The 23,978-nt window shown below is 49.7% G+C and overlaps 1 protein-coding gene across 2 annotated transcripts in view; it reads right to left on the bottom strand.

Moving 5' to 3' along the window:
• The window catches only part of arhgef19 (Rho guanine nucleotide exchange factor (GEF) 19), a 65,665-nt gene that overhangs the window by 18,373 nt on the left and 23,314 nt on the right, over positions 1-23,978 (bottom strand). For both annotated transcript variants that reach the window (XM_055659142.1, XM_055659144.1), the window contains 5 exons: positions 14,668-15,258; positions 9,305-9,775; positions 7,647-7,682; positions 5,264-5,396; positions 3,552-3,625 (listed from right to left, as the gene is read on the bottom strand). In XM_055659142.1, coding sequence (XP_055515117.1) covers positions 3,552-3,625; positions 5,264-5,396; positions 7,647-7,682; positions 9,305-9,775; positions 14,668-15,258 — 1,305 coding nt within the window. The remainder of the gene's footprint in view (positions 1-3,551; positions 3,626-5,263; positions 5,397-7,646; positions 7,683-9,304; positions 9,776-14,667; positions 15,259-23,978) is intronic.

Below are 23,978 nucleotides of genomic sequence, written 5' to 3' on the forward strand. Positions count from 1 at the left end.
ACCAAGCCAGTTGACCTACAAAAATCTGCACGTCTTTGGAGTGTGGGAGGAAGCCGAAGATCTCGGAGAAAACCCACGCGGGTCACGGGGACAACGTGCAAACTCCGTACAGACAGCGCCCGTAGTCGGGATCGAACCCGGGTCTCCGGCGCTGCATTCGCTGGAAGGCAGCAACTCTACCGCTGCGCCACCGTGACCGCCCGTGGAGAATCCGTAAATAAGGTCAAACTTTCATAAGTGATAGGAGCAGAATTAGCCCATTCGGCCCATCGAGTCATGGCCAATCTATCTCTCCCTCCTAACCCCATTCTCCTGCCCTCTCCCCATAACCCCTGACACCCGCACTAATCAAGAATCTATCTATCTCTGCCTTATTAAAAATATCCACTGACTTGGCCTCTACAGCCTGCTGTGGCAAAGATTTCCACAGATTCACCACCTTCTGACTGGCCTACTCCTGCACCTAATGTCTATCGTCTTTTGTCTATTGCTGTAGAGAGATTAAGAACAATGAAAGATACGTAAATAACAGTAGCAATGATAAAGGGAACAGGGCTATGGGAAAACGAGTAACAGACTATGAGACTCAACAAGACGACTTTGAAGCTGGCGTGACAACTTGGGTGGGGGAGGGAAGGGGAGAGAGGGAAAGCAAGGGGTTACTTGAAGTTAGAGAAGTCAACAGTGAAGAAAGCGAATGGTATGTTAGCTTTCATAGCAAAAGGATTTGAGTATAGGAGCAGGGAGGTTCTACTGCAGTTGTACAGGGTCTTGGTGAGACCACACCTGGAGTATTGCGTACAGTTTTGGTCTCCAAATCTGAGGAAGGACATTATTGCCATAGAGGGAGCGCAGAGAAGGTTCACCAGACTGATTCCTGGGATGTCAGGACTGTCTTATGAAGAAAGACTGGATAGACTTGGTTTATACTCTCTAGAATTTAGGAGATTGAGAGGGGATCTTATAGAAACTTACAAAATTCTTAAGGGGTTGGACAGGCTAGATGCAGGAAGATTGTTCCCGATGTTGGGGAAGTCCAGGACAAGGGGTCACAGCTTAAGGATAAGGGGAAAATCCTTTAAAACCGAGATGAGAAGAACTTTTTTCACACAGAGAGTGGTGAATCTCTGGAACTCTCTGCCACAGAGGGTAGTTGAGGCCACAGTTCATTGGCTATATTTAAGAGGGAGTTAGATGTGGCCCTTGTGGCTAAGGGGATCAGAGGGTATGGAGAGAAGGCAGGTACGGGATACTGAGTTGGATGATCAGCCATGATCCTATTGAATGGCGGTGCAGGCTCGAAGGGCCGAATGGCCTACTCCTGCACCTAATTTCTATGTTTCTATGTTTCTAATACTCATACCGCTGGGGTGTAAACTGCCCGAGCAAAATATGAGGCGCTGGTCCTCCAATTTACGTTTGTCCTCACTCTGACAGTGGAGGAGGCCCAGGACAGAAAGGTCAGTGTGGGAATGGGAAGGGGAACTAACGTGTTTGGCAACCGGGAGATCAGGTAGGCCCATGCGGACCGAGCGAAGGTGTTCAGCGAAACGATCGCCCAGTCTACGTTTGGTCTCGCCGAAGTATAAGAGTATCTTTTGTCTCCAGGCATGTTCAGACTTCAGCCCTTTAGTTGCAGAAGTAATATCGTTTATTTGTTTTGTTCGTCATGATATGTTCAGTCTTTAGTGAAGGCCAGCAAATGTTTTAATGCCTCGTTCGGTTAAGTCGTATAACCGTTGTGTTTGAATAAAAGTTTGATTAGATTTTTTTTCCTCCGTGTCGTATCTCCGTCCGCACTGCGGCCTAACATCGAGGAGTTGGCCGCCTTCGCTGGAGACCGACTTCAGGAGCTTCAACCGCAGGAGCCTTCGGGTTTCAACATGGTGGAGGTCGCGGTCCCTGGTTAGAGACCGACTTTGAGTCTCCAAGCCGCGAGAGCTACGATCGCCACGACGGCTGATGGTTCGATTGCCCCGACCCCGGGAGAATAAAAGAGGAAGAAGTTTGGACATTATTGCCTTCCATCAGAGTGGGGAATGTGGGGAATCCGCTGTGGTGGATGTTTATGTTAACTTTTATGTAGGTGTGTGTCTTAGACAATAGACAATAGACAATAGACAATAGACAATAGACGCAGGAGTAGGCCATTCGGCCGTTCGAGCCAGCACCGCCATTCAATGTGATCATGGCTGATCATCTCCAATCAGTACCCCGTTCCTGCCTTCTCCCCATATCCCCTGACTCCGCTATCTTTAAGAGCCCTATCTAGCTCTCTCTTGAAGGTATCCAGAGAACCTGCCTCCACCGCCCTCTGAGGCAGAGAATTCCACAGACTCACAACTCTCTGTGTAAGAAAAAGTGTTTCCTCGTCTCCGTTCTAAATCTTGATGTCTTGATGCTTTATTTTGACTATGGCTGTCTGGTAATTTGAATATCACTGTGCACCTTAATTGCTACACGTGTCAGTAGACTGACATGGAACCCTTGAAGTTTTAAAATGTTTCTACTGGGTTTGGCAAATCATTGAGAATCCAGTGATCCTACGATGATTTAGGCCCAAAAGCCTGCCATCATCTGCTGTCATAACTCATGTTGGAAGCAAGATGGCGCAAGGGAGTGACTAGCCGTGAATGGAAGCTGAACATACAGACAGTCTGGGGTGTGTAATGTGTGTAGTCCCGGTCACCACATTGTCTCGTCACCACAGTGTCTGGTCACCACAGAGCAGAAAGATGCGCGTGCCTTGGCCAGGGCACTAACGTGGTTTACCACAACGCTGCCTGGACTAGCCAGCTCCAGCTATCAGCAGAGGTTGGAAAACATTGGATTGGTTATTTTGGAGAGTCAGAGATTGAGGGGAGACACATAGAAACATATACAATGATGAGATGGGGTTGGGGTTACTAGTAGTAGCCGGGACATCCCGTATATTGGGCTACATTGGTTTGTCCCATACGGGACCGCCTGTGTGTGTGTGTGTGTGTGTGTGTGTGTGTGTGTGTGTGTGTGTGTGTGTGTGTGTGTGTGTGTGTGTGTGTGTGTGTGTGTTTGTGTGTGTGTGTGTGTGTGTGAGTGCGTGTATATATATACACACACACACACACATATATATGTAAATGTATATACACACACACACATATATATATACATACACACACATATGTACACACACACACATATATATATATACACACATATATATATATATATATATACACACACACACATATATATACACACACACACATATATACACACACACACATATATATATATATACACATATACACATATACACATACATATACACACATATATATATGTACACACACACACACACATACACTAAATACACACACACACATATACACACACACACATTATATACACACACACTCACACACTGCTTCTGTGGCTAGTACACAGATAGTCTATGCTGGGTTGGGCTCGATGCTGGCAGCTGAGGGCTCTCAGGGCCACTGAGCCAAGAGCCAGCACAAGTCCCACTTACAGGAGAAAACCATGAAGATAAGAATGATTTTACTCACAGCTCATCAGAAAGCGGGAATGTATTTGTTCCCTCAGGTGTTGTGAACTAATCTCCTCCTCTGACCCCACTCTCCTGAATAAAGAGAAACAGATCCAGGTTACATTGAACTTCAGACAGACTCAAACAGCTGGAGTAACTCAGCGGGTCAGACAGTATCTGTGGAATGGGTGATGTTTTGGGTCGAGAGTCTTCTGCAGACCACAGACTGCACTTCCTTCCTGGGCATTAGGCGTCATTCTCTCTTTGACATGATGTTGTTTTGATTTATTTACCATTTGGTTTCTACAGAACCTGTCTCTATTATTGACATGCAGGTCAATGATTGTGCACAAGGGTGGCTGTGTAAGTGTGTACGTGTGTACGTGTGTACGTGTGTGAGTGTGTACGTGTGTGAGTGTGTATGTATATAAGTGTGTATGTGTATAAGTGTGTAAGTGTGTACGTGTATAAATGTGTACGTGTGTAAGTGTGTGCGTGTGTACGTGTGTAAGTGTGTACATGTGTAAGTGTGTACGTGTGTACGTGTATAAGTGTGTACGTGTGTAAGTGTGTAAGTGTGTATGTGTGTACGTGTGTAAGTGTTTACGTGTGTAAGTGTGTACGTGTATAAGTGTGTACGTGTGTACGTGTGTACTTGTGTAAGTGTGTAAGTGTGTACGTGTGTACGTGTGTAAGTGTGCTTGGGAAAGTGACTTAAAACATGTGTAACTACAAGTATATGTATACGGTGACAGTGCACGCGTGTGTGTCGCGCGGCCCGGGCCAAAGCTCCTCAGCTGGCCCCGCCGGCTGGGCTTTGTGTGCAGTCCAGCACCCGGGGCCAACTCATCATTCACCCAGCCACGGCCCAGACGGTCAACGAATTGCCGTGGGGAATCTGCTATTTGCTGCACGTAAAGTCCAGCGTCCCGTACAACTCGTGAACCGATGATCGGCCGTGAGAAGGTGGTGTCGGCGGTAAGCGAAGGTCAGAGGGTCGGACAGCTGGCCGGGGCTGCCGACCGACCGGCCGACCGACGGGGCCACGGGGCGAGGTGCTGCTGCTGCACTCCACGAGCTGCACTACGTCGGGACGGGTGAGGCGGGGGGGGCTGGATGCGGCGCTCCGACCCGACGGTCCCCTCGTAGTCCCCTCGTAGTAGCGGTCAAATACGGGACAAGGCCGGTTTAGCCCAATATATGGGATGTCCCGGCTAATATGGGACAGTCGGCAACTCAAGTGGCGGGGCCATTGCGATGTTCCTTTGCCAGTGTGACAGTGCAGCCCATTCTCTGCGTTGCTTCCACCCACTGCTCCGTAAGTCGGAAATGTCGGGGTCTAAGTGGCGGTCGGTGTTGCTGTTTGGTCGGGGGTGCGGGGGGGGTCCCTCTACATCGGGGGATTCTCCCCCTCTACATTGGGGACCTGGGGTGGAGGTTACCGGACCGGGGAGTCCCCTGCAACCCGTTTCTCTCAGCCGCGGTTCACCGACTCGCCTGCCGCCTGCCACCTGCGGGCTGGAAGATTCCGTATCCCACGAGTACACGGAGTGTGTGTGAGGCTGCAGCCACTGTCCCAAAATCTGGAGGGGCTGCTCCTTGCTCTTGTACGTAGCATTTTTCTTTAATCATTGACTTTAATTATTTTTGGTTTTAAAACGAAAAGCTGTGTGGAAGCCACAATCTGCATGCCCCCCATGTGATTAAGCATACACTGGTTCTGAGCGTTACCTCTGGAGGTTGCTTGACCTCCACATGTGGGGTGGAGGGCTGTCAAAGATCAGGCCGTCGCGATGGGCCTTTGGAGACGAGTTGCTGTTGATGGAGACCAGGGATTTACTCTTCTGCTTTGCGCTCCTCCTGCCTGAAAACAAACATGTAACAAGTCAAGGAGTGAAGTGGCCAGTTGGTGGACAGACTTTGCCCGACTGAGGGAGGGAGAGCGGCCACTTGGCACTGGAGGTCCCAGGAATCTCATAGAAACATAGAAGCATAGAAAATAGGTGCAGGAGTAGGCCATTCGGCCCTTCGAGCCTGCACCGCCATTCAATATGATCATGGCTGATCATCCAACTCAGTATCCTGTACCTGCCTTCTCTCCATACCCCCTGATCCCTTTAGCCACACGGGCCACATCTAACTCCCTCTTAAATATAGCCAATGAACTGTGTGGCCTCAACTACCTTCTGTGGCAGAGAGTTCCACAGATTCTCCACTCTGTGTGTGAAAAAAAATGTTTTTCTCATCTCGGTCCTAAAAGATTTCCCCCTTATCCTTAAATTGTGACCCCTTGTTCTGGACTTCCCCAACATTAGGAACAATCTTCCTGCATCTAGCCTGTCCAACCCCTTAAGAATTTTGTAAGTTTCTATAAGATCCCCCCTCAATCTTCTAAATTCTAGCGAGTAGAAGCCGAGTCTATCCAGTCTTTCTTCATATGAAAGTCCTGACATCCCAGGAATCCGTCTGGTGAACCTTCTCTGTACTCCCTCTATGGCAAGAATGTCCTTCCTCAGATTAGGAGACCAAAACTGTACACAATACTCCAGGTGTGGTCTACAGCAGAACCTCCCTGTTCCTTTACTCAAATCCTTTTTTGCTTACAAATCTCACAGCTATGCCCTCCACAGACAAGGTGCTGCAATATACAGAGAGATGTCGGCATTTAACAGCGGAAATATTCCACTGGCCATTTCTAAACTCCAGCTTGGCCACTGTGTACAGGTGTGTGGCACGATGGCGCAGCGGGTAGAGTCGCTGCCTCACAGCACCAGAGACCAGGAGTTCGATCCTGACTAGGGGTGCTGTCTGTACGGAGTTTGCACGTTCTCCCCATGACCCGCGTGGGTTTTCTCCAGGACCTCCGGTTTCCTCCCGCACTCCAAAGACGTGCCGGTCTGCAGGTTACTTGGCTTGATGTGAATGTAAAACTGTCCCTAGTGTGTGTCGGATAGTGTTAGTGTGCGGGGGCCGCTGGTTGGCACAGACTCAGTGGGCCGAAGGGCCTGTTTCCATGCTGTATCTCTGAACTAAACTAAACGCTGGAGGAAACCTACTTGGTCCCACTTGGGGAGAACGTGCAAACTCTGTGCCGGCAGCACCGGCAATCAGGATCAAACCCAAGTCTCTGGTGCTGTGAGGCAGCAACTCTACCGCTGCGCCACTGAATTGAGACTGAAACCAAAGACGCTATGGCGGAGCAAGATAGACCACTCCTGCTAACTGCAATGGCTGACGTGTAGTACGCAACGGAGCGGAACGTGGGCCTTTTTTCCATCCATTTCCGTAACCGGACCCGACCTGACCCGACTCGCAGTGTAATCAACGTTGCGGGGGAACAGTTCGTGTTAATAAATTATAATTCTGAAAATGAGGAGAAGAATTTTTACCAAATAACTTTGATTTTTACGAGGATGTTTCCGTAACCGGCTTCCGTCTCCGCACTAGTATCTTTGCTCCGTCCGCTACGGGATCTTTGGTGCGGAGACGGAAGCCGGTTACGGAAATGGGGCCGAAAATGACCCACGAATCTGCCCACGACCGGACTACGTCTTTTTCGTCCAGTGGGCCATCTTGCTCCGCTAGAGGATCTTTGACTGAAACTAAAACTAACCGAAACTTTTGTTGCTGTGGTTGGAGAAGATCATTGTGGACTTTGGGTCTGTACTGTGTCGTTGGTGAGTGGTTGCAAGAGTCCACTCTCACAGTGGGATTATTGCTGCTTCGAGCATGACAACAGTTGGCCTGACACACCCTGGGCAGCGACCCCACACAATGCACAAACAATTCCCCCTCCCGCTCTCTCCCCACACTCTAGACTGGGATTACCAACTTTCCCCGCTCCCAAATAGGGGACAAAAGGTCAAAATACGGGACCCTAGATACACCTCTCCCTGGGACACAGAGCGAGGAGAGGGACGATGGTCGCCAGGCCGAGCCAGGCCGGGTGTGACGGAGTAGGCCCTGCAGAAGCCTGGGCCTCGCCTGGATCGGTAGCCACCCCAGTACATCCAGCAAACGGGCCCGACTTTGGACTTTTTCCTTTTGAAAACGGCGCCAGAAAATGGCGACTGCGGCCAATAACCCGTTGAGCAGAACCGCGCGGGGGTCTTACCTTCTGCGCCCTTGAGGAACGTGGGCTGTGGAGGGCCTGGAAAGCAGAGGGACATCGGTTAGTGGGACAAACAAAATGGAAGCCACGGCCTCTGTGGCCAACTGCAGCCTGGGTCTATAAAATGGAGCTGCAATGGCACCTCGAGCACGTGGGCTGTTTGGTTTGGTTTAGAGACACAGCGCGGAAACAGGCCCTTCAACACACTGAGTCCGCACCCAGTTTATACCAATCCAATTCACTAAGAAACCTGCACGTGTGGGAGGAAACCGAAGATCTCGGAGAAAACCCACGCAGGTCACGGGGAGAACGTACAAACTCCGCACAGACAGCATCTGTAGTCAGGGTGGTCTCTGTGAGGCAGAAACTCGACCGCTGCACCACCGTGTTGTTCTGTGCTCACTTAGGCACTGGGATAGTCTTGGTTGCTGAGGTGAATGCAAAATTATATATTTCACTGTACCTTGTTACACGTGACAGTAAAAACCCATTGAACTAGTGAAAGGCCCGGATAGAGTCGATGTGGAGAGGATGTTTCCACTAGTGGGAGAGTCTAGGACCAGAGGCCATAACCTCAGAATTAAAGGACGTTCCTTTAGGAAGGAGACAAGGAGGAATTTCTTTAGTCAGAGGGTGGTGAATCTGTGGAATTCATTGCCACAGACGGCTGTGGAGGCCAAGTCAATGGACAAAGGCAGAGATAGATAGATTCTTCATTAGTACAGATGTCAGGGTTTATGGGGAGAAGGAAGGAGAATGGGGTTTAGGTGGAAGAGATTGATCAGCTATGAATGAATGGCGGAGTAGACTTGATGGGCCGAATGGCCTAATTCTGGAACTGATGACCTTATAACCTTAAGGTAGACAAAAATGCTGGAGAAACTCAGCGGGTTTCAAACAAGAGGACATGACTTCAGAATTAAGGGACAGAAGTTTAGGGGTAACATGAGGGGGAACTTCTTTACTCAGAGAGTGGTAGCGGTGTGGAATGAGCTTCCAGTGGAAGTGGTGTCGCAAGGTTCATTGGTAACATTTAAAAATAAATTGGATAGGCATATGGATGAGAAGGGAATGGAGGGTTATGGTATGAGTGCAGGCAGGTGGGACTAAGGGAAAAAAAGTTGTTCGGCACGGACTTGTAGGGCCGAGATGGCCTGTTTCCGTGCTGTAATTGTTATATGGTTATATGGTTTATATGGGTGAGGCAGCATCTATGGAGCGAAGGAATTGGCGACGTTTCGGGTCGAGACCCTTCTTCACTCTAGACACACTAGAGGCAGGAAACATGTTCCCGATGTTGGGGGGGAGTCCAGAACTAGGGGCCACACACAGTTTCAGAATAAGGAGTAAGCCATTTAGAATGGAGAAGAGGAAACACTTTTTCTCACAGAGAGTGGTGAGTCTGTGGAATTCTCTGCCTCAGAGGGCGGTGGAGGCCGGTCCTCTGGATGCTTTCAAGAGAGAGCTAGATAGGGCTTTTAAAGATAGCGGAGTCGGGGGATATGGGGAGAAGGCAGGAACGGGGTACTGATTGGGGATGATCACCCATGATCACATTGAATGGCGGTGCTGGCTCGAAGGGCCGAATGGCCTCTACACCTATTGTCTATTGTCTAAGACACACACCTATTGTCTCTTCACTTATAAACTGACGACCTTACCGTCAGCAGAGACGATGCCAGTCAGCTTTTCCCGGGAGAGAGATATCCCCGTCAAGGATTTGCTGAGTTTCAGTGCCTGCGCCACTTTCTTCTGCGAGAGATGGAGTCTGTTTATCAGTTCGGAAGCGGAGAACCGTCGCTTCTCTTGCTCCAGGCAGGCAGCGACGGGCTGGGTCTGGCCCTGGACAATCAGTTCCCCTTTGGTCTCCGTCTCCGTCTCCGTCTCCGTCTCCGTCTCCGTCTCCGGCTCCCGCTCCGTCCCGGGTATGGGGATGGCGAGGGGCAGCTCACCGCCGCTGGAGTCCGAAGGTTCCGTCTCGTCATCCAGCGAGAAGCTCTGGTTGAGGAAATCGTTGTCCTTCGAGTCGTCGTCAAACAGGGTCCCCGTGAACATGGACTCGCAGTCTACGCTGCCGCTGCTGAACGACTCCTCGCTCGGGCAGTCTGTCGAGTACACCCGCATCTTCCTCCCTGAGAGGAGAACAAGACTTCAATAACAGAAAAAACGTGACATCTTCAACCCAGTGCAACGTGTCGTCCCACCACGGGTGAATATAGAAGCATAGAAACATAGAAAATAGAAAATAGGTACAGGAGTAGAGGCCATTCGGCCCTTCAAGCCACCACCATCATTCAATATGATCATGGCTGATCATCCAACTCAGTATCCCATCCCTGCCTTCTCTCCATACCCCCTGATCCCTTTAGCCACAAGGGCCACATCTAACTCCCTCTTAAATATAGCCAATGAACTGTGTGGCCTCAACTACCTTCTGTGGCAGAGAATTCCACAGATTCACCACTCTCTGTGTGAATTTTTTTTTTGTCATCTCGGTCCTAAAAGACTTCCCCCTTATGCTTAAACTGTGACCCCTTGTTCTGGACTTCCCCAACATCAGGAACAATCTTCCTGCATCCAGCCTGTCCAACCCCTTAAGAATGTTGCAAGTTTCTATAAGATCCCCCCTCAATCTTCTAAAGAGGAAGATGGCTGAACTATATTGTTAGGAATCAGAAAGCTAATGGATTGTTGACCTTCATAACAAGAGGATTTCAGTAAAGGAGTAAGGAGGTTCTTCTGCAGTTGTATAGGGCTCTGGTGAGACCACATCCAGAGTATTGTGTACAGTTCTGGTCTCCTAATTTGAGGAAGGACATCCTTGTGATTGAGGCAGTGCAGCGTAGGTTCACCAGATTGATCCCTGGGATGGCGGGACTGTCATATGAGGAAAGATTGAAAAGACTAGGCTTGAATTCACTGGAGTTTAGAAGGATGAGGGGGAATCTTATAGAAACATATAAAATTATAAATGGACTGGACAAGCTAGATGCAGGAAAAATGTTCCCAATGTTGGGAGAGTCCAGAACCAGGGGCCACAGTCTTAGGGAAAAAAACGTTTTCACCCAGAGAGTTGTGAATTTGTGGAAATCCCTGCCACAGAGGGCAGTGGAGGCCAAGTCACTGGATGGATTTAAGAGAGAGTTAGATAGAGCTCTAGGGGCTGGTGGAATCAAGGGATATGGGGAGAGGGCAGGCACGGGTTATTGATTGGGGACGATCAGCCATGATCACAATGAATGGCGGTGCTGGCTCGAAGGGCCGAATGGCCTCCTCCTGCACCTATTGTCTATGTAATCCGTCTGGCAATCTTCACAACACCGCGACGATTAATAATTAATAGAACATCTTTAATATAACGATATATAATTGACATTTAATTAATGTACGAGTTATGGTTCTTGATGTGTTTGTCCCTGGACCAGTGAAGCTGCTGAATAGACAATAGGCAATAGGTGCAGGAGTAGGCCATTCGGCCCTTCGAGCCAGCACCGTCATTCAATGTGATCATGGCTGATCATCCCCAATCAGTGCCCTGTTCCTGCCTTTTCCCCATATCCCCTGACTCCGCTATCTTTAAGAGCCCTATCTAGCTCTCTCTTGAAAGCATCCAGAGAACCGGCCTCCGGGCAGTGAATTCCACAGACTCACCACTCTCTGTGAGAAAAAGTGTTTCCTCGTCTCCGTTCTAAATGGCTTACTCCTTATTCTTAAACTGTGTGTGGCCCCCGGTTTCTGGACTCCCCCCATCGGGATCATGTTTCCATCGGGTCCAAACCCTTAAGAACAATATGTTTCCTCCATCTCTAAACTCCAGAGCAAGCCCAGCTGCTGTCCTCAAAGACCTTCATTGCCCTTAAGAAGACTTATATGTTTCACAAGGGGGAGAAGATAAGGTCCCTTGAGAAATCAAGGAGGCTTCGAAACGAGAAACTCCAGAAAAGTGGACAAGCAGCCAGGCAGCTGCTCCATTCTCTCATTGCAAGACCTTCATTGTATCTGCATTCTCACCTCTACAGAAGACAGTGGACTTGACGTGTCTTGACACCCCCCAAAGTGCTTGACAAGGGGGAGAAGATAAGGTTACAGGAGACTTGAGAAATGGAAGGAGGCGTTCGAGATACGAGAAACTGCAGATGCAGGAAACTGGAAAAGCGCTGGAGGAACTCAGCGGGTCAGGCAGCATCTGAGGAGCGAATGGACTGAACACATTTCAGGGTTAGGACCAGTCTTCAGACTGAAGTCTGGACTCACACTCCAAAGACGTACAGGTTTTGTAGGTTGCGTTAGAGGGAACTGCAGATGCTGGTAAAAAATCGAAGGTAGACACAAAATGCTGGAGTAACTCAGCGGGACTGGCAGCATCTCTGGAGAGAAGGAATGGGTGACGTTTCGGGTCAAGACCCAAACAGGGCCTGTTTCCGCGCTGTATCTCTAAACTAAACTAAACAAACAGTCAATAATGTTTAAGAATGCTGGAAAAATCGTAGGTAGACAAAAATGAACAGGTGAATAAATGAATACCTATTCCTTTGCTCCACAGATGCTGCCTCGCCTGCTGAGTTTCTCCAGCATTTTTGTCTAACAGTCAATAATACCCTGTTCCTGATATTCTGTCCAGAACCAGGGGTCACACACAGTTTACTAATAAGGGCCAGTCCATTTAGCACTGAGATGAGGAAAAACATTTTCACCCAGAGAGTTGCGAATCTGCGGAATTCTCTGCCACAGGAGGCAGTGGAGGCCAATTCACTGGATGTTTTCAACAGAGAGTTAGATAGAGCTCTTGGGGCTAATGGAATATGGGGAGAAAGCTGGAACGGGGTACTGATTCTGGATGATCAGCCGTGATCATATTGAATGGCGGTGCTGGCTCGAAGGGCCGAGTGGCCTACTCCTGCACCTATTTTCTATGTTTCTATGTTTTTGCACAAATTACATGGGACCTATGAGGCTGCATTGAACATCCCCTGCTATATTTTGCCCCCAAACGCAGTTACTTGCCAATATTTCATATCCTCTTCAGAATTATTTCCCACCTAGCTTTCAACTTCTAGTGCCTCTACTTCCTGAGTAGAATATGGAGAGTCGGTTTGTCAAGGAGGACTCTCTCTAACTTCTACAGGTGCACAGTCGAGAGCATGCTGACCGGTTGCATCGTGGCTTGGTTCGGCAACTTGAGCGCCCAGGAGCGGAAAAGACTCCAAAAAGTAGTAAACACTGCCCAGTCCATCATCGGCTCTGACCTCCCTTCCATCGAGGGGATCTATCGCAGTCGCTGCCTCAAAAAGACTGGCAGTATCATCAAAGACCCACACACCATCCTGGCCACACACTCATCTCCCTGCTACTTTCAGGTAGAAGGTACAGGAGCCTGAAGACTGCAACGTCCAGGTTCAGGAATAGCTACTTCCCCACAGCCATCAGGCTTTTGATCCAATTTGTGATCCCAGCTACAAAGACAGATGTGTACAGCAATTCGTTCTTCCCCCGCACAATTAAAGCATGGAATAATCTCCACCCTACTATAGTTACCCAACCAGATGCAACTACATTTAAAGTAGCTCTTTCTTCCCAATAACCCTTTCTGGCTTAAGCCCTCCCTCCACCACCTCCACAGTTTAAATTCCATTTGGAATATTTTGGAGGACCAAGAACCAAGAACTAAGGCTATTAAACTCGGCTCGGAGAAAACTCTGAACATTAATAGCCCATTATCTGGTTTATTTGCGCTTTATCTGTTTTTTTAATTCATGTGTGTATATATTTATATCATGGTATATGGACACACTGATCTGTTCTGTATTCATGCCTACTATGTTCTGTTGTGCTGAAGCAAAGCAAGAATTTCATTGTCCGATCTGGGACAACATGACAATAAAACTCACTTGAATCTTGAATCCTATTTCTGAACGTGATGTGTGTGGGAGTTGTTGGCAAGGGGAGCAACGGGGAAATATTACCAGGTCCTTTCATCTGAGTCACTAGGTGACTGCAGCGCTAACTGCAGATCCTGAGGCACCTGGGCGAGTTCCCGCTTGCCAACTTGACAATGCTGCATTTATCCCGACTCGATTCTCAGAATATTACCCAACCTTCCGCCCGATCCGACATCTTATTCTCAACTCCATGAGCACTTAGGACATTATTGCCATAGAGGGAGTGCAGAAACGGTTCACCAGACTGATTCCTTGGATGTCAGGACTGTCTTATGAAGAAAGACTGGATAGACTTGGTTTATACTCTCTAGAATTTAGAAGATTGAGAGGGGATCTTATAGAAACTTACAAAATTCTTAAGGGGTTGGACAGGCTAGATGCAGGAAGATTGTTCCCGATGTTAGGGAAGTCCAGGACAAGGGGTCACACAGCTTAAGGATCAGGGGGAAATCCTTTAAAACCGAGATGAGAAGAACTTTTTTCACACAGAGAGTGGTGAATCTCTGGAACTCTCTGCCGCAGAGGGTAGTCGAGGCCACACAGTTCATTGGCTATATTTAAGAGGGAGTTAGATGTGGCCCTTGTGGCTAAGGGGATCAGAGGGTATGGAGAGAAGGCAGGTACGGGATACTGAGTTGGATACTGATCATGTTGGATGATCGAAGCCAATGACTCATCTAATTTCTATGGCGGTCTATGTTTCTAAGGGGATCAGAGGGTATGGAGAGAAGGCGAGGTAGGGCCTGAATGATCAGCTCTACTCAGCGGGTGCACAGCTCTATGGAGCGTATTAGGCAACGTAAACCTTTTGTTTCGACCCAAAACGTTGCCTATGGTTTCGGCCCTATGTCTTGGGTCAGGGGGTATACTCTCTTTTGGAAGGAATAGGTGACGTTTCGGGTCGAGACCCGAAGGGTCTCGACCCGAAACATCACCTATTCCTTCGCTCCATAGATGCTGCCTCACCCTCCGAGTTTCTCCAGCATTTTTGTCCACCTTCGATTGTTTCAGCATCTGCAGTTCTTCCTTGACACACTCAGTAACAAGAAGGCGGAGTAAGATGTGTGGGGGGGGGGGGCATTTACTTGCGGTTTTCTCCGGGTCCGAGCTCTGCGAGGGCCTCCTGTGCCGTGCGCCCAAGTCGTCCCTCTCGGCCTCCGCCAGCAGCGTGTTGAGCGAGAAGTCGCTCTTGGAGGCGGCGCCGAAGCTGGTGCCCGCGGGGAAGCGCTGGTGCGGCCAGCTGTCGGCCTTGCCCGCGATCTGGCGGCCAGGCAGGGCCGGAGTGGCCAGCGCTGCCTGCTGGCCCGTGTCGCCCAGCATCCACCTCTCCGTGGCCCCCCCGAGCAGTTCGTCGTCGACCGGGGGAGACTCGCCGATAGCGATGGACAGGGCCGACTGTCTCTTGAGGTCCGCCTTGGGCCTCAGGATCTGCTGCCTCCAGAGGCAGGCGTTGGGGTTCCTCTGGGCCCTTGGTTCCTGCTCGCCTTGCTCTCCCGTTTCCTCGCCGCTCGGCACGTCCAGGCTGCTCCGCCGTTTGCCGTTCAGCGCGGGCTCGCCCGCGGCGTTGAACGAGACGCTCTCCCCTTGGCACGTGGCCATGTGGTTCTTCAGGCACGGTCTATCCATCATCTCGCCCTTAACTGCCTCCATCTCCCCGCCATTTGTAATGTGCATCTCTGTGGGACGACAAAGGAAAAGCACGTTTAACACCGAGTCTGGCGCATGTCACGAAACATAGACAATAGGTGCAGGACAAGGGGTCACAGCTTAAGGACAGTCCTGGGATGTCAGACTGGATAGACTTCAATATGATCACGGCTGATCATCCCCAATCAGTACCCCGTTCCTGCCTTCTCCCCATATTCCCTGACTCCGCTATTTTTAAGAGCCCTATCTAGCTCTCTCTTGCACGAAACGTTATTCCCTTTATCTTGTATCGGTGCACTGTGGGCGGTTTAACCATATAACCATATAACCATATAATCCTTTAAAGCACGAGAACAAGAACTCTCGACCCTTCAGTCCGTGGTGAACACTGGAACTCCCCTAGTCCCATATACCTGCGCTCGACCATACCCTCCATTCCTATCCCATCCATATACATATCCAATTGATTCTCAAATGATACAATCGAACCTTCTCCACCACTTCCACTTGAAGCCCCTCACACACAGCTACCACCCTCTGAGTAAAGAAGTTCCCCCTCATGTTACCCCTAAACTTCAGTCCCCTAATTCTCATGTCTATGTCCCCTTGTTTGAATCTTCCCTACTCTCAGATTCAAGCTTTTCCACGTCAATTCTGTCTATCAGTCTCATCATTTTAAAAACCTCTATCAGCATCTCCCCTTAACCTTCGACGCTCCAAAGATTAAAGCCCTAACTTAATAAACCTTTCTCTGGGGAACTTAGTTGCTCTATGTCTAACATTAGGTAATTCTCCCCTTCGAGCTCACTGCTATTTTGTATGATCACCTTCTGATAATTAGGCGACCAAAACCCCGTACACCATTCTCCCCATATCCCCTCACCAATGCCTTGTACAATTTTAGAGCCCTATCTAGCCCAACTTCTTGCACAAAACTCTGATCCCTTTATCTTGTATCTGTGGGCAAAAGGTTTGATTGTTATCATGTATAGTTTCGGGTGGGGATCCCTCTTCGAACTGGAGGAGGGTCCCGACACAAAACATCACCGGTCCACGTCCTGCAGAGATGCTGCCTGACCCGCCCAGTAACTCGGACATGGACCGGTGATGTTTCGTGTTTTAACTCAAGGATCTGCAGGTCCCTGTATCTCCATTTATTGGGTTTTATCAAGTCTTTCTGCAATACATAAATGAGAGCTTCCCGCAGCCACCTCGTTCAACCCCCCAATACTGGAGCTGAGATTGTTCTAAAGCCCCCGTCCCACTTGGGAAACCTGAACAGAAACCTCTGGAGAGTCATAGAAACATAGAAACATAGAAATTAGGTGCAGGAGTAGGCCATTCGGCCCTTCGAGCCTCCACCGCCATTCAATATGATCATGGCTGATCATCCAACTCAGTATCCCGTACCTGCCTTCTCTCCGTACCCCCTGATCCCCTTAGACACAAGGGCCACATCTAACTCCCTCTTAAATATAGCCAATGAACTGGCATCAACTACCCTCTGTGGCAGAGAGTTCCAGAGATTCACCACTCTCTGTGTGAAAAAAGTTCTTCTCATCTCGGTTTTAAAGGATTTCCCCTTTATCCTTAAGCTTTGACCCCTTGTTCTGGACTTCCCTAACATCGGGAACAATCTTCCTGCATCTAGCCTGCCCAACCCCTTAAGAATTTTGTAAGTTTCTATAAGATCCCCTCTCAATCTTCTAAATTCTAGAGAGTATAAACCAAGTCTATCCAGTCTTTCTTCATAAGACAGTCCTGACATCCCAGGAATCAGTCTGGTGAACCGTCTCTGCACTCCCTCTATGGCAATAATGTCCTTCCTCAGATTTGGAGACCAAAACTGTACGCAATACTCCAGGTGTGGTCTCACCAAGACCCTGTACAACTGCAGTAGAACCTCTCTGCTCCTATACTCAAATCCTTTTGCAATGAAAGCTAACATACCATTCGCTTTCTTTACTGCCTGCTGCACCTGCATGCCTACCTTCAATGACTGGTGTACCATGACACCCAGGTCTCGCTGCATCTCCCCCTTTCCCAATCGGCCACCACTTATACTGGATACTGGAGCTGAGATTGTTCTAAAGCCCCCGTCCCACTTGGGAAACCGGAACGGAAACCTCTGGAGAGTCTTTGCGCCCCCACCCAAGGTTTCCCCGCGGTTCCAGGAGGTTGCAGGTGGTTGCAGGTAGTGGAAGTAGGTAGAGGAGACTGACCAAAACCTCCGGGAACCTCACGGAAACCTCGGGTGGGGGGCGCAAAGTCTCCAGAGGTTTCCGTTCAGGTTTCCTAAGTGGGACAGGGGGCCATTAAGCATGAGTAGGGTCACTGCTCCTCTGCATTTACTCTCTGACATCCACTGTTAACTTGGCAAACTGTGCCGGCAAACTGTGGCCCCGTTTACCAAATCACCAAATCAAATCTAATATCGTGTCACTTCAGACGATTTTAATGTCAACAGAAATGCCGTGGAAACGGCATTTCTGTTGACATTAAAATCGTCTGAAGTGACACGATATTAGCAGGCCCCGATTTCCACCCACACTCCAAAGACAAACAGGTTTGTTGGCTAATTGGCTTCGGTAAAAATATTATTTGTCCGTGGTGTGTGTGTGTAGGATCGTGTTAGCGTGCGCGTTGATCGCTGGCCGGCGCGGACCCGGTGGCCCCCGAAGGACCTATTTCCGCGCTGTGTCTCTAAACTAAACGAAATTAAAATCTAATATCGTGTCACGTTAGATTATTTTAAGTCAAACAGAGCGGCTGGACATGCTCACAGTGGTTCAGGCAGCATCTGTGGAGACGAGAATAAAGTTATGGTATCTGACCCCCCCCCCCCGAGATGGCGCTTAGAGCGGGGGGAGGGAGGAGGGCTAAATTAGTTCCCGTCACATTCCGCGCATAGAAACATAGAAACACCGTATCGTATCTCCGTCCGCACTGCGGCCTAACATCGAGGAGTTGGCCGCCTTCGCTGGAGACCGACTTCAGGAGCTTCAACCGCAGGAGCCTGCGGGCTTCAACATGGTGGAGGTCGCGGTCCCTGGTTAGAGACCGACTTTGAGTCTCCAAGCCGCGGGAGCTTCGATCGCCACGACGGCTGATTGTTCGACTGCCCCGACCCCGGGAGAATAAAAGAGGAAGAAGTTTGGACATTATTGCCTTCCATCAGGGTGGGGAATGTGGGGAATCCGCTGTGGTGGATGTTTATGTTAACTTTTATGTAGGTGTGTGTCTTAGACAATAGACAATAGACAATAGACAATAGGTGCAGGAGTAGACCATTCAATACGATCATGGCTGTTCATCCAAAATCCCTGTTCTCCCCATATCCCTTGATTCTGTTAGCCCTCAGACCTCAATCTAATTCTCTCTTAAAAACGTCCAGTGAATTGTCCTCCACTGCCTTCTGTGGCAGAGAATTCCGCAGATTTACAGCAGGACGTACACGCCACTGGGGATAAACAGGGGGTTACTGTGGACAGGGTGAACTGCTTTAAATACTGGGGAGTCCACATCACAGAGGATCTGACATGGACATCACACTGGTGAATAAGGCAAGGCAGCGCCTTTACCACCTCAGGCAGCTGAGGAAATTCAGAGTCTCTCTGAGGATCCTTCAGTCCTTCAACTCTAGAGCTTGTGAAAGCATCCTGTCTGGCAACATCTCGATCTGGTTTGGGAACAGCTCTGCCCAGGACAGGAAGGCCCTGCAGAGAGTAGTGCGTTCGGCCGAACGCACCATGGGAACTACACTCACCCCCCTGCAGGACCTATACACCAGGAGGTGCAAATCCAGAGCCAGCAACATTATGGGGGACCCCTACCCCCCCAGCAACGGACTGTTCCAGTTCCAGCTGCTACGGTCAGGCAAACGCCTCCGCTGTCACGGTGCGGAAACAGAGGATGAGACAGAGTTTCTTCCCACAGGCCGTCAGGAACGTAAACGCTACTCTCACCAGGGAATAATTTACTGTTGTGTCATTATTTTAATATGTAAATACTGATTCTGTTCTTGTGTTGTGTTGTGTGTGTGTTGCACAATCCCGCAGGCATTGCAGGAAGATTGCTCCCAATGTTGGGGAAGTCCAGATACAAGGGGTCACAGCTTAAGGATAAGGGGGAAATATTTTAGGACCGAGATGAGGAAAACATTTTTCACACAGAGAGTGGTGAATCTGTGGAATTCTCTGCCACAGAAGGCAGTTGAGGCCACAGTTCGTTGGCTATATTTAAGAGGGAGTTAGATGTGGCCCTTGTGGCTAAAGGGATCAGGGGGTATGGAGAGAAGGCAGGTACAGGATACTGAGTTGGATGATCAGCCATGATCATATTGAATGGCGGTGCAGGCTCGAAGGGCTGAATGGCCTCTACTCCTGCACCTAATTTCTATGTTTCTATGTTTCTATTGCCACTTTCATTTCACTGCACATCTTGTATGCACATATGACAGATAAAGTTGAAGGTAGACAAAAATGCTGGAGAAACTCAGCGGGTGCAGCAGCATCTATGGAGCGAAGGAAATAGGCAACGTTTGCGGTCCGAAACCCAAAGGAAATAGGTAACGTTTCGGGCCGAAACTCGGAAGAGTTTCGGCCCGAAACGTTGCCTATTTCCTTCGCTCCACATAGATGCTGCTGCACCCGACGAGTTTCTCCAGCATTTTTGTCTACCTTCGATTTTCCAGCATCTGCAGTTCCTTCTTGAACAAATAAAGTTGACTTGACTCGACTCTCTGGGTGAAAAAGTTCTTCCTCATCTCAGTCCGAAATGACCGACCCCTCATTCATAAACTGTGACCCCTGGTTCTGGACTTTTCCCCCAACATAGGGAACATTTTTTCCTGCATCGACCCTGCCGCAATCCCTTCACAGTTGTATACGTTTCTATCAGATCAACCTCATCGACCCCTCCCTCTGCAACTGGATACTGGACTTTCTAACCAACAGACCCCAGTCTGTGAGGTTAGACAAGCACACCTCTTCAACCCTCACCCTGAACACCGGCGTTCCACATGGCTGTTTGCTGAGCCCCCTCCTCTACTCCCTCTTCACCTATGACTGCACACCTGTACATGGTACTAACACCATCATCAAGTATGCAGATGATACAACGGTGATTGGCCTCATCAGCAACAACGATGAGCTGGCCTACAGGGAGGAGGTCCAGCACTTAGCAGCATGGTGCGCTGACAACAACCTGACCCTTAACTCCTAGAAGACCAAGGAGCTCATTGTAGACTTCAGGAAGTCCAGAGGCGGCACGCACACCCCCATCCACATTAACGGGACGGAGGTGGAACGTGTTTTCTAGCTTCAGGTTCCTGGGAGTCAACATCTCCGATGACCTCTCTTGGACCCACAATTCCTCTACTCTGATCAAGAAGGCTCATCAGCGTCTCTTCTTCCTGAGGAGACTGAAGAAGGTCCATCTGTCTCCTCAGATCCTGGTGAACTTCTACCGCTGCACCATCGAGAGCATCCTTACCAACTGCATCACAGTATGGTATGGCAACTGCGCTGTCTCCGACCGGAAGGCATTGCAGAGGGTGGTGAAAATTGCCCAACGCATCACCGGTTCCTCGCTCCCCTCCATTGAGTCTGTCCAAAGCAAGCGCTGTCTGCGGAGGGCGCTCAGCATCGCCAAGGACTGCTCTCACCCCAACCATGGACTGTTTACCCTCCTACCATCCGGGAGGCGCTACAGGTCTCTCCGTTGCCGAACCAGCAATTCGAGGAACAGCTTCTTTCCCGCGGCTGTCACTCTACTCAACAACGTACCTCGGTGACTGCCAATCACCCCCCCCCCCCACCCCCCCCCCGGACACTTATTATTATTTATTCAAATCGTTTGCTATGTCGCTCTTCCAGGGAGATGCTAAATGCATTTCGTTGTCTCTGTACTGTACACTGACAATTGAATCTGAATCTGAATCTGAATCTCTCATCCTTCTAAATTCCAGCGAATGCAAGCCCATTCTTCCCTCGTAGGTCAGTCCCGCCATCCCGGGAATGAACCTACGCTGAACTCCCTCAATAGCAAGAATGTCCCTTCCTCGAATCAGGAGACCAAAACTGCGCGCTGTGCTCCAGCACTCACTGCGTGGTTTGCATCTACCGGCGAGCGGGCTTGTCACAGCGGGTCACAGGGCCGCGAGTTGCCGCTTGTCCCGGGCGTGGCGCTGTGCAGCGCTCCAGGCCAACGGCTCTGCTCCACAAAGCCAGCTCCTCGCCTTGTTTACAACTCCACCAGCCTGCATTTGCCAGGATTTTTGGGAGTAAATCCTCAGGTGCTTCGTCACAGTTTAAAGAACAGCGCGTGTGCAAGAAAGTGTGTATGTATGGCTGCAGAAACGGCATTTCGTTTGGACATTCCAAATGCAATAAATGAAATCTTATCTTATAGAATAGATAGGTGTGCAGGAGTAGAGGCCATTCGGCCCTTCGAGCCTGCACCGCCATTCAATATGATCATGGCTGATCATCCAACTCAGTATCCCATCCCTGCCTTCTCTCCAACCCCCTGATCCCTTTAGCCACAAGGGCCACATCTAACTCCCTCTTAAATATAGCCAACAAACTGTGACCTGAACTACCTTCTGTGGCAGAGAATTCCAGAGATTCACCACTCTCTGTGTGAAAAATGTTTTACTCATCTCGGTCCTAAAATATTTCCCCCTTATCCTTAAACTGTGACCCCTTGTTCTGGACTTCCCCAACATCGGGAACAACCTTCCTGCATCTAGCCTGTCCAACCCCTTAAGAATTTTGTACGTTTCTATAAGATCCCCCCCTCAATCTTTTGAATTCTAGCGAGTACAAACCGAGTCTATCCAGTCTTTCTTCATATGAAAGTCCTGACATCCCAGGAATCAGTCTGGTGAACCTTCTCTGTACTCCCTCTATGGCAAGAATGTCCTTCCTCAGATTAGGAGACCAAAACTGTACGCAATACTCCAGGTGTGGTCTCACCAAGACCCTGTGCAACTGCAGTAGAACCTCCCTGCTCCTATACTCAAATCCTTTTGCGATGAATGCTAACAATACCATTCGCCTTCTTCACTGCCTGCTGTGCCTGATCCATATCCTTCCATTCCCTGCATACCCATGGGCCTGTCAAAATCGAAGGTAGACAAAAATGCTGGAGAAACTCAGTGGGTGCTGCAGCATCTATGTGGAGGGGTCGGTCATTTAGGACTGAGATGAGGAAGAACTTTTTCACCCAGAGAGTCGAGTCAAGTCAACTTTATTTGTTCAAGAAGGAACTGCAGATGCTGGAAAATCGAAGGTAGACAAAAATGCTGGAGAAACGGGCCGAAGCAGCAGCATCTATGTGGAGCGAAGGAAATAGGCAACGTTTCGGGCCGAAACTCTTCCGAGTTTCGGCCCGAAACGTTACCTATTTCCTTTGGGTTTCGGCCCGAAACGTTGCCTATTTCCTTCGCTCCATAGATGCTGCTGCACCCGCTGAGTTTCTCCAGCATTTTTGTGTACCTTCGATTTTCCAGCATCTGCAGTTCCTTCTTAAACACGGCCTATCAAAGAGTCTCTTAAACGCCACGATCGCATCTGCCTCCACCACCACCATCACCCCTGGCAGTGCGTTCCAGGCACCCGCCACCCCTCTGTGTAAAAAATAAACTTGCCCAATAAATCTGCTTTAAACCTTTCCCCTGTCACTTGAAAGCCACGACCTCTAGATACAGAATGTTGGAGTAACTCAGCGGGACAGGCAGCACCTCTGGAGAGAAGGAATCAGTCTGAGGAAGGGTCTCGACCCTAAACGTCGCCCATTCCTTCTCTCCAGAGATGCTGCCTGTCCCGCTGAGTTACTCCAGCATTTTGTGTCTGCCTTGGGAAAGATACAGAGTGCAGCGTGTAGGTTCTTGGCATCATCCGGTAAAGACAAAGGTCACTTTTTGTCTCCAATTACATTTACCCTAGTAGGAGGAATCAACTCTTGTTCAGAGACTGTGGCCCTGGGAACTCAGAGGCTTTGGAGATGCAGCGTGGAAACAGGCCCTTCGGCCCACCGAGTCCGTGCCAGCCAGAGATCGCCCCGTACCCCAACACGAGGAGCAACGTTCCAACTTACCGAAGCCAATTTTGACGACAAACCCGCACACCTTTGGAATGTGGGAGGAAACGGAGCACCAGGAGAAAACCCTCGCGGGTCGCAGGAAGAACTCCGTACAGACAGCACCCGTGGTCAGGATCGATCCTGCGTTTCTGCCGCTGTGAGGCAGCAACTCTACTGCGATGTTACTCACCGATGCCAATTCTAAGAAGTCTGGATCTTGGTCACTTTGTTTGGGTAACCTCCTGTGCATTGGCACCTTGATATCCCACTTCCTCTTCTGTGTAATTGCATCCGCACGCAAGCTTGGACATGCAATCTTTTATTTTGCACAGAGATCATTTAATGGTATATTATTTCTTCTGCCCCCCTACCCCCTACTCCCAAAGGAAGCTCCAACGTGGAGACCACGAGGGGCAGCTCCGCGCTGAGACCACAGGGGGAGCTCCGCGCAGAGGCCACTGGGGAGCTCCGCGCAGAGACCACGGGAGGAGCTCACCGCAGAGACCACAGAGGGAGCTCCGCGCAGAGACCACGGGAGGAGCTCACCGCAGAGACCACGAGGGAGCTCCGCGCAGAGGCCACAGGGGGAGCTCCGCACAGAGACCACAGGGGGAGCTCCGCGCAGAGACCACGGGGGGAGCTCCGCGCAGACACCACAGAGGGA

Source organism: Leucoraja erinacea, chromosome 30 (assembly GCF_028641065.1).
Source record: "Leucoraja erinacea ecotype New England chromosome 30, Leri_hhj_1, whole genome shotgun sequence".
NCBI classification, from domain to species: Eukaryota; Metazoa; Chordata; class Chondrichthyes; order Rajiformes; family Rajidae; genus Leucoraja; species Leucoraja erinaceus.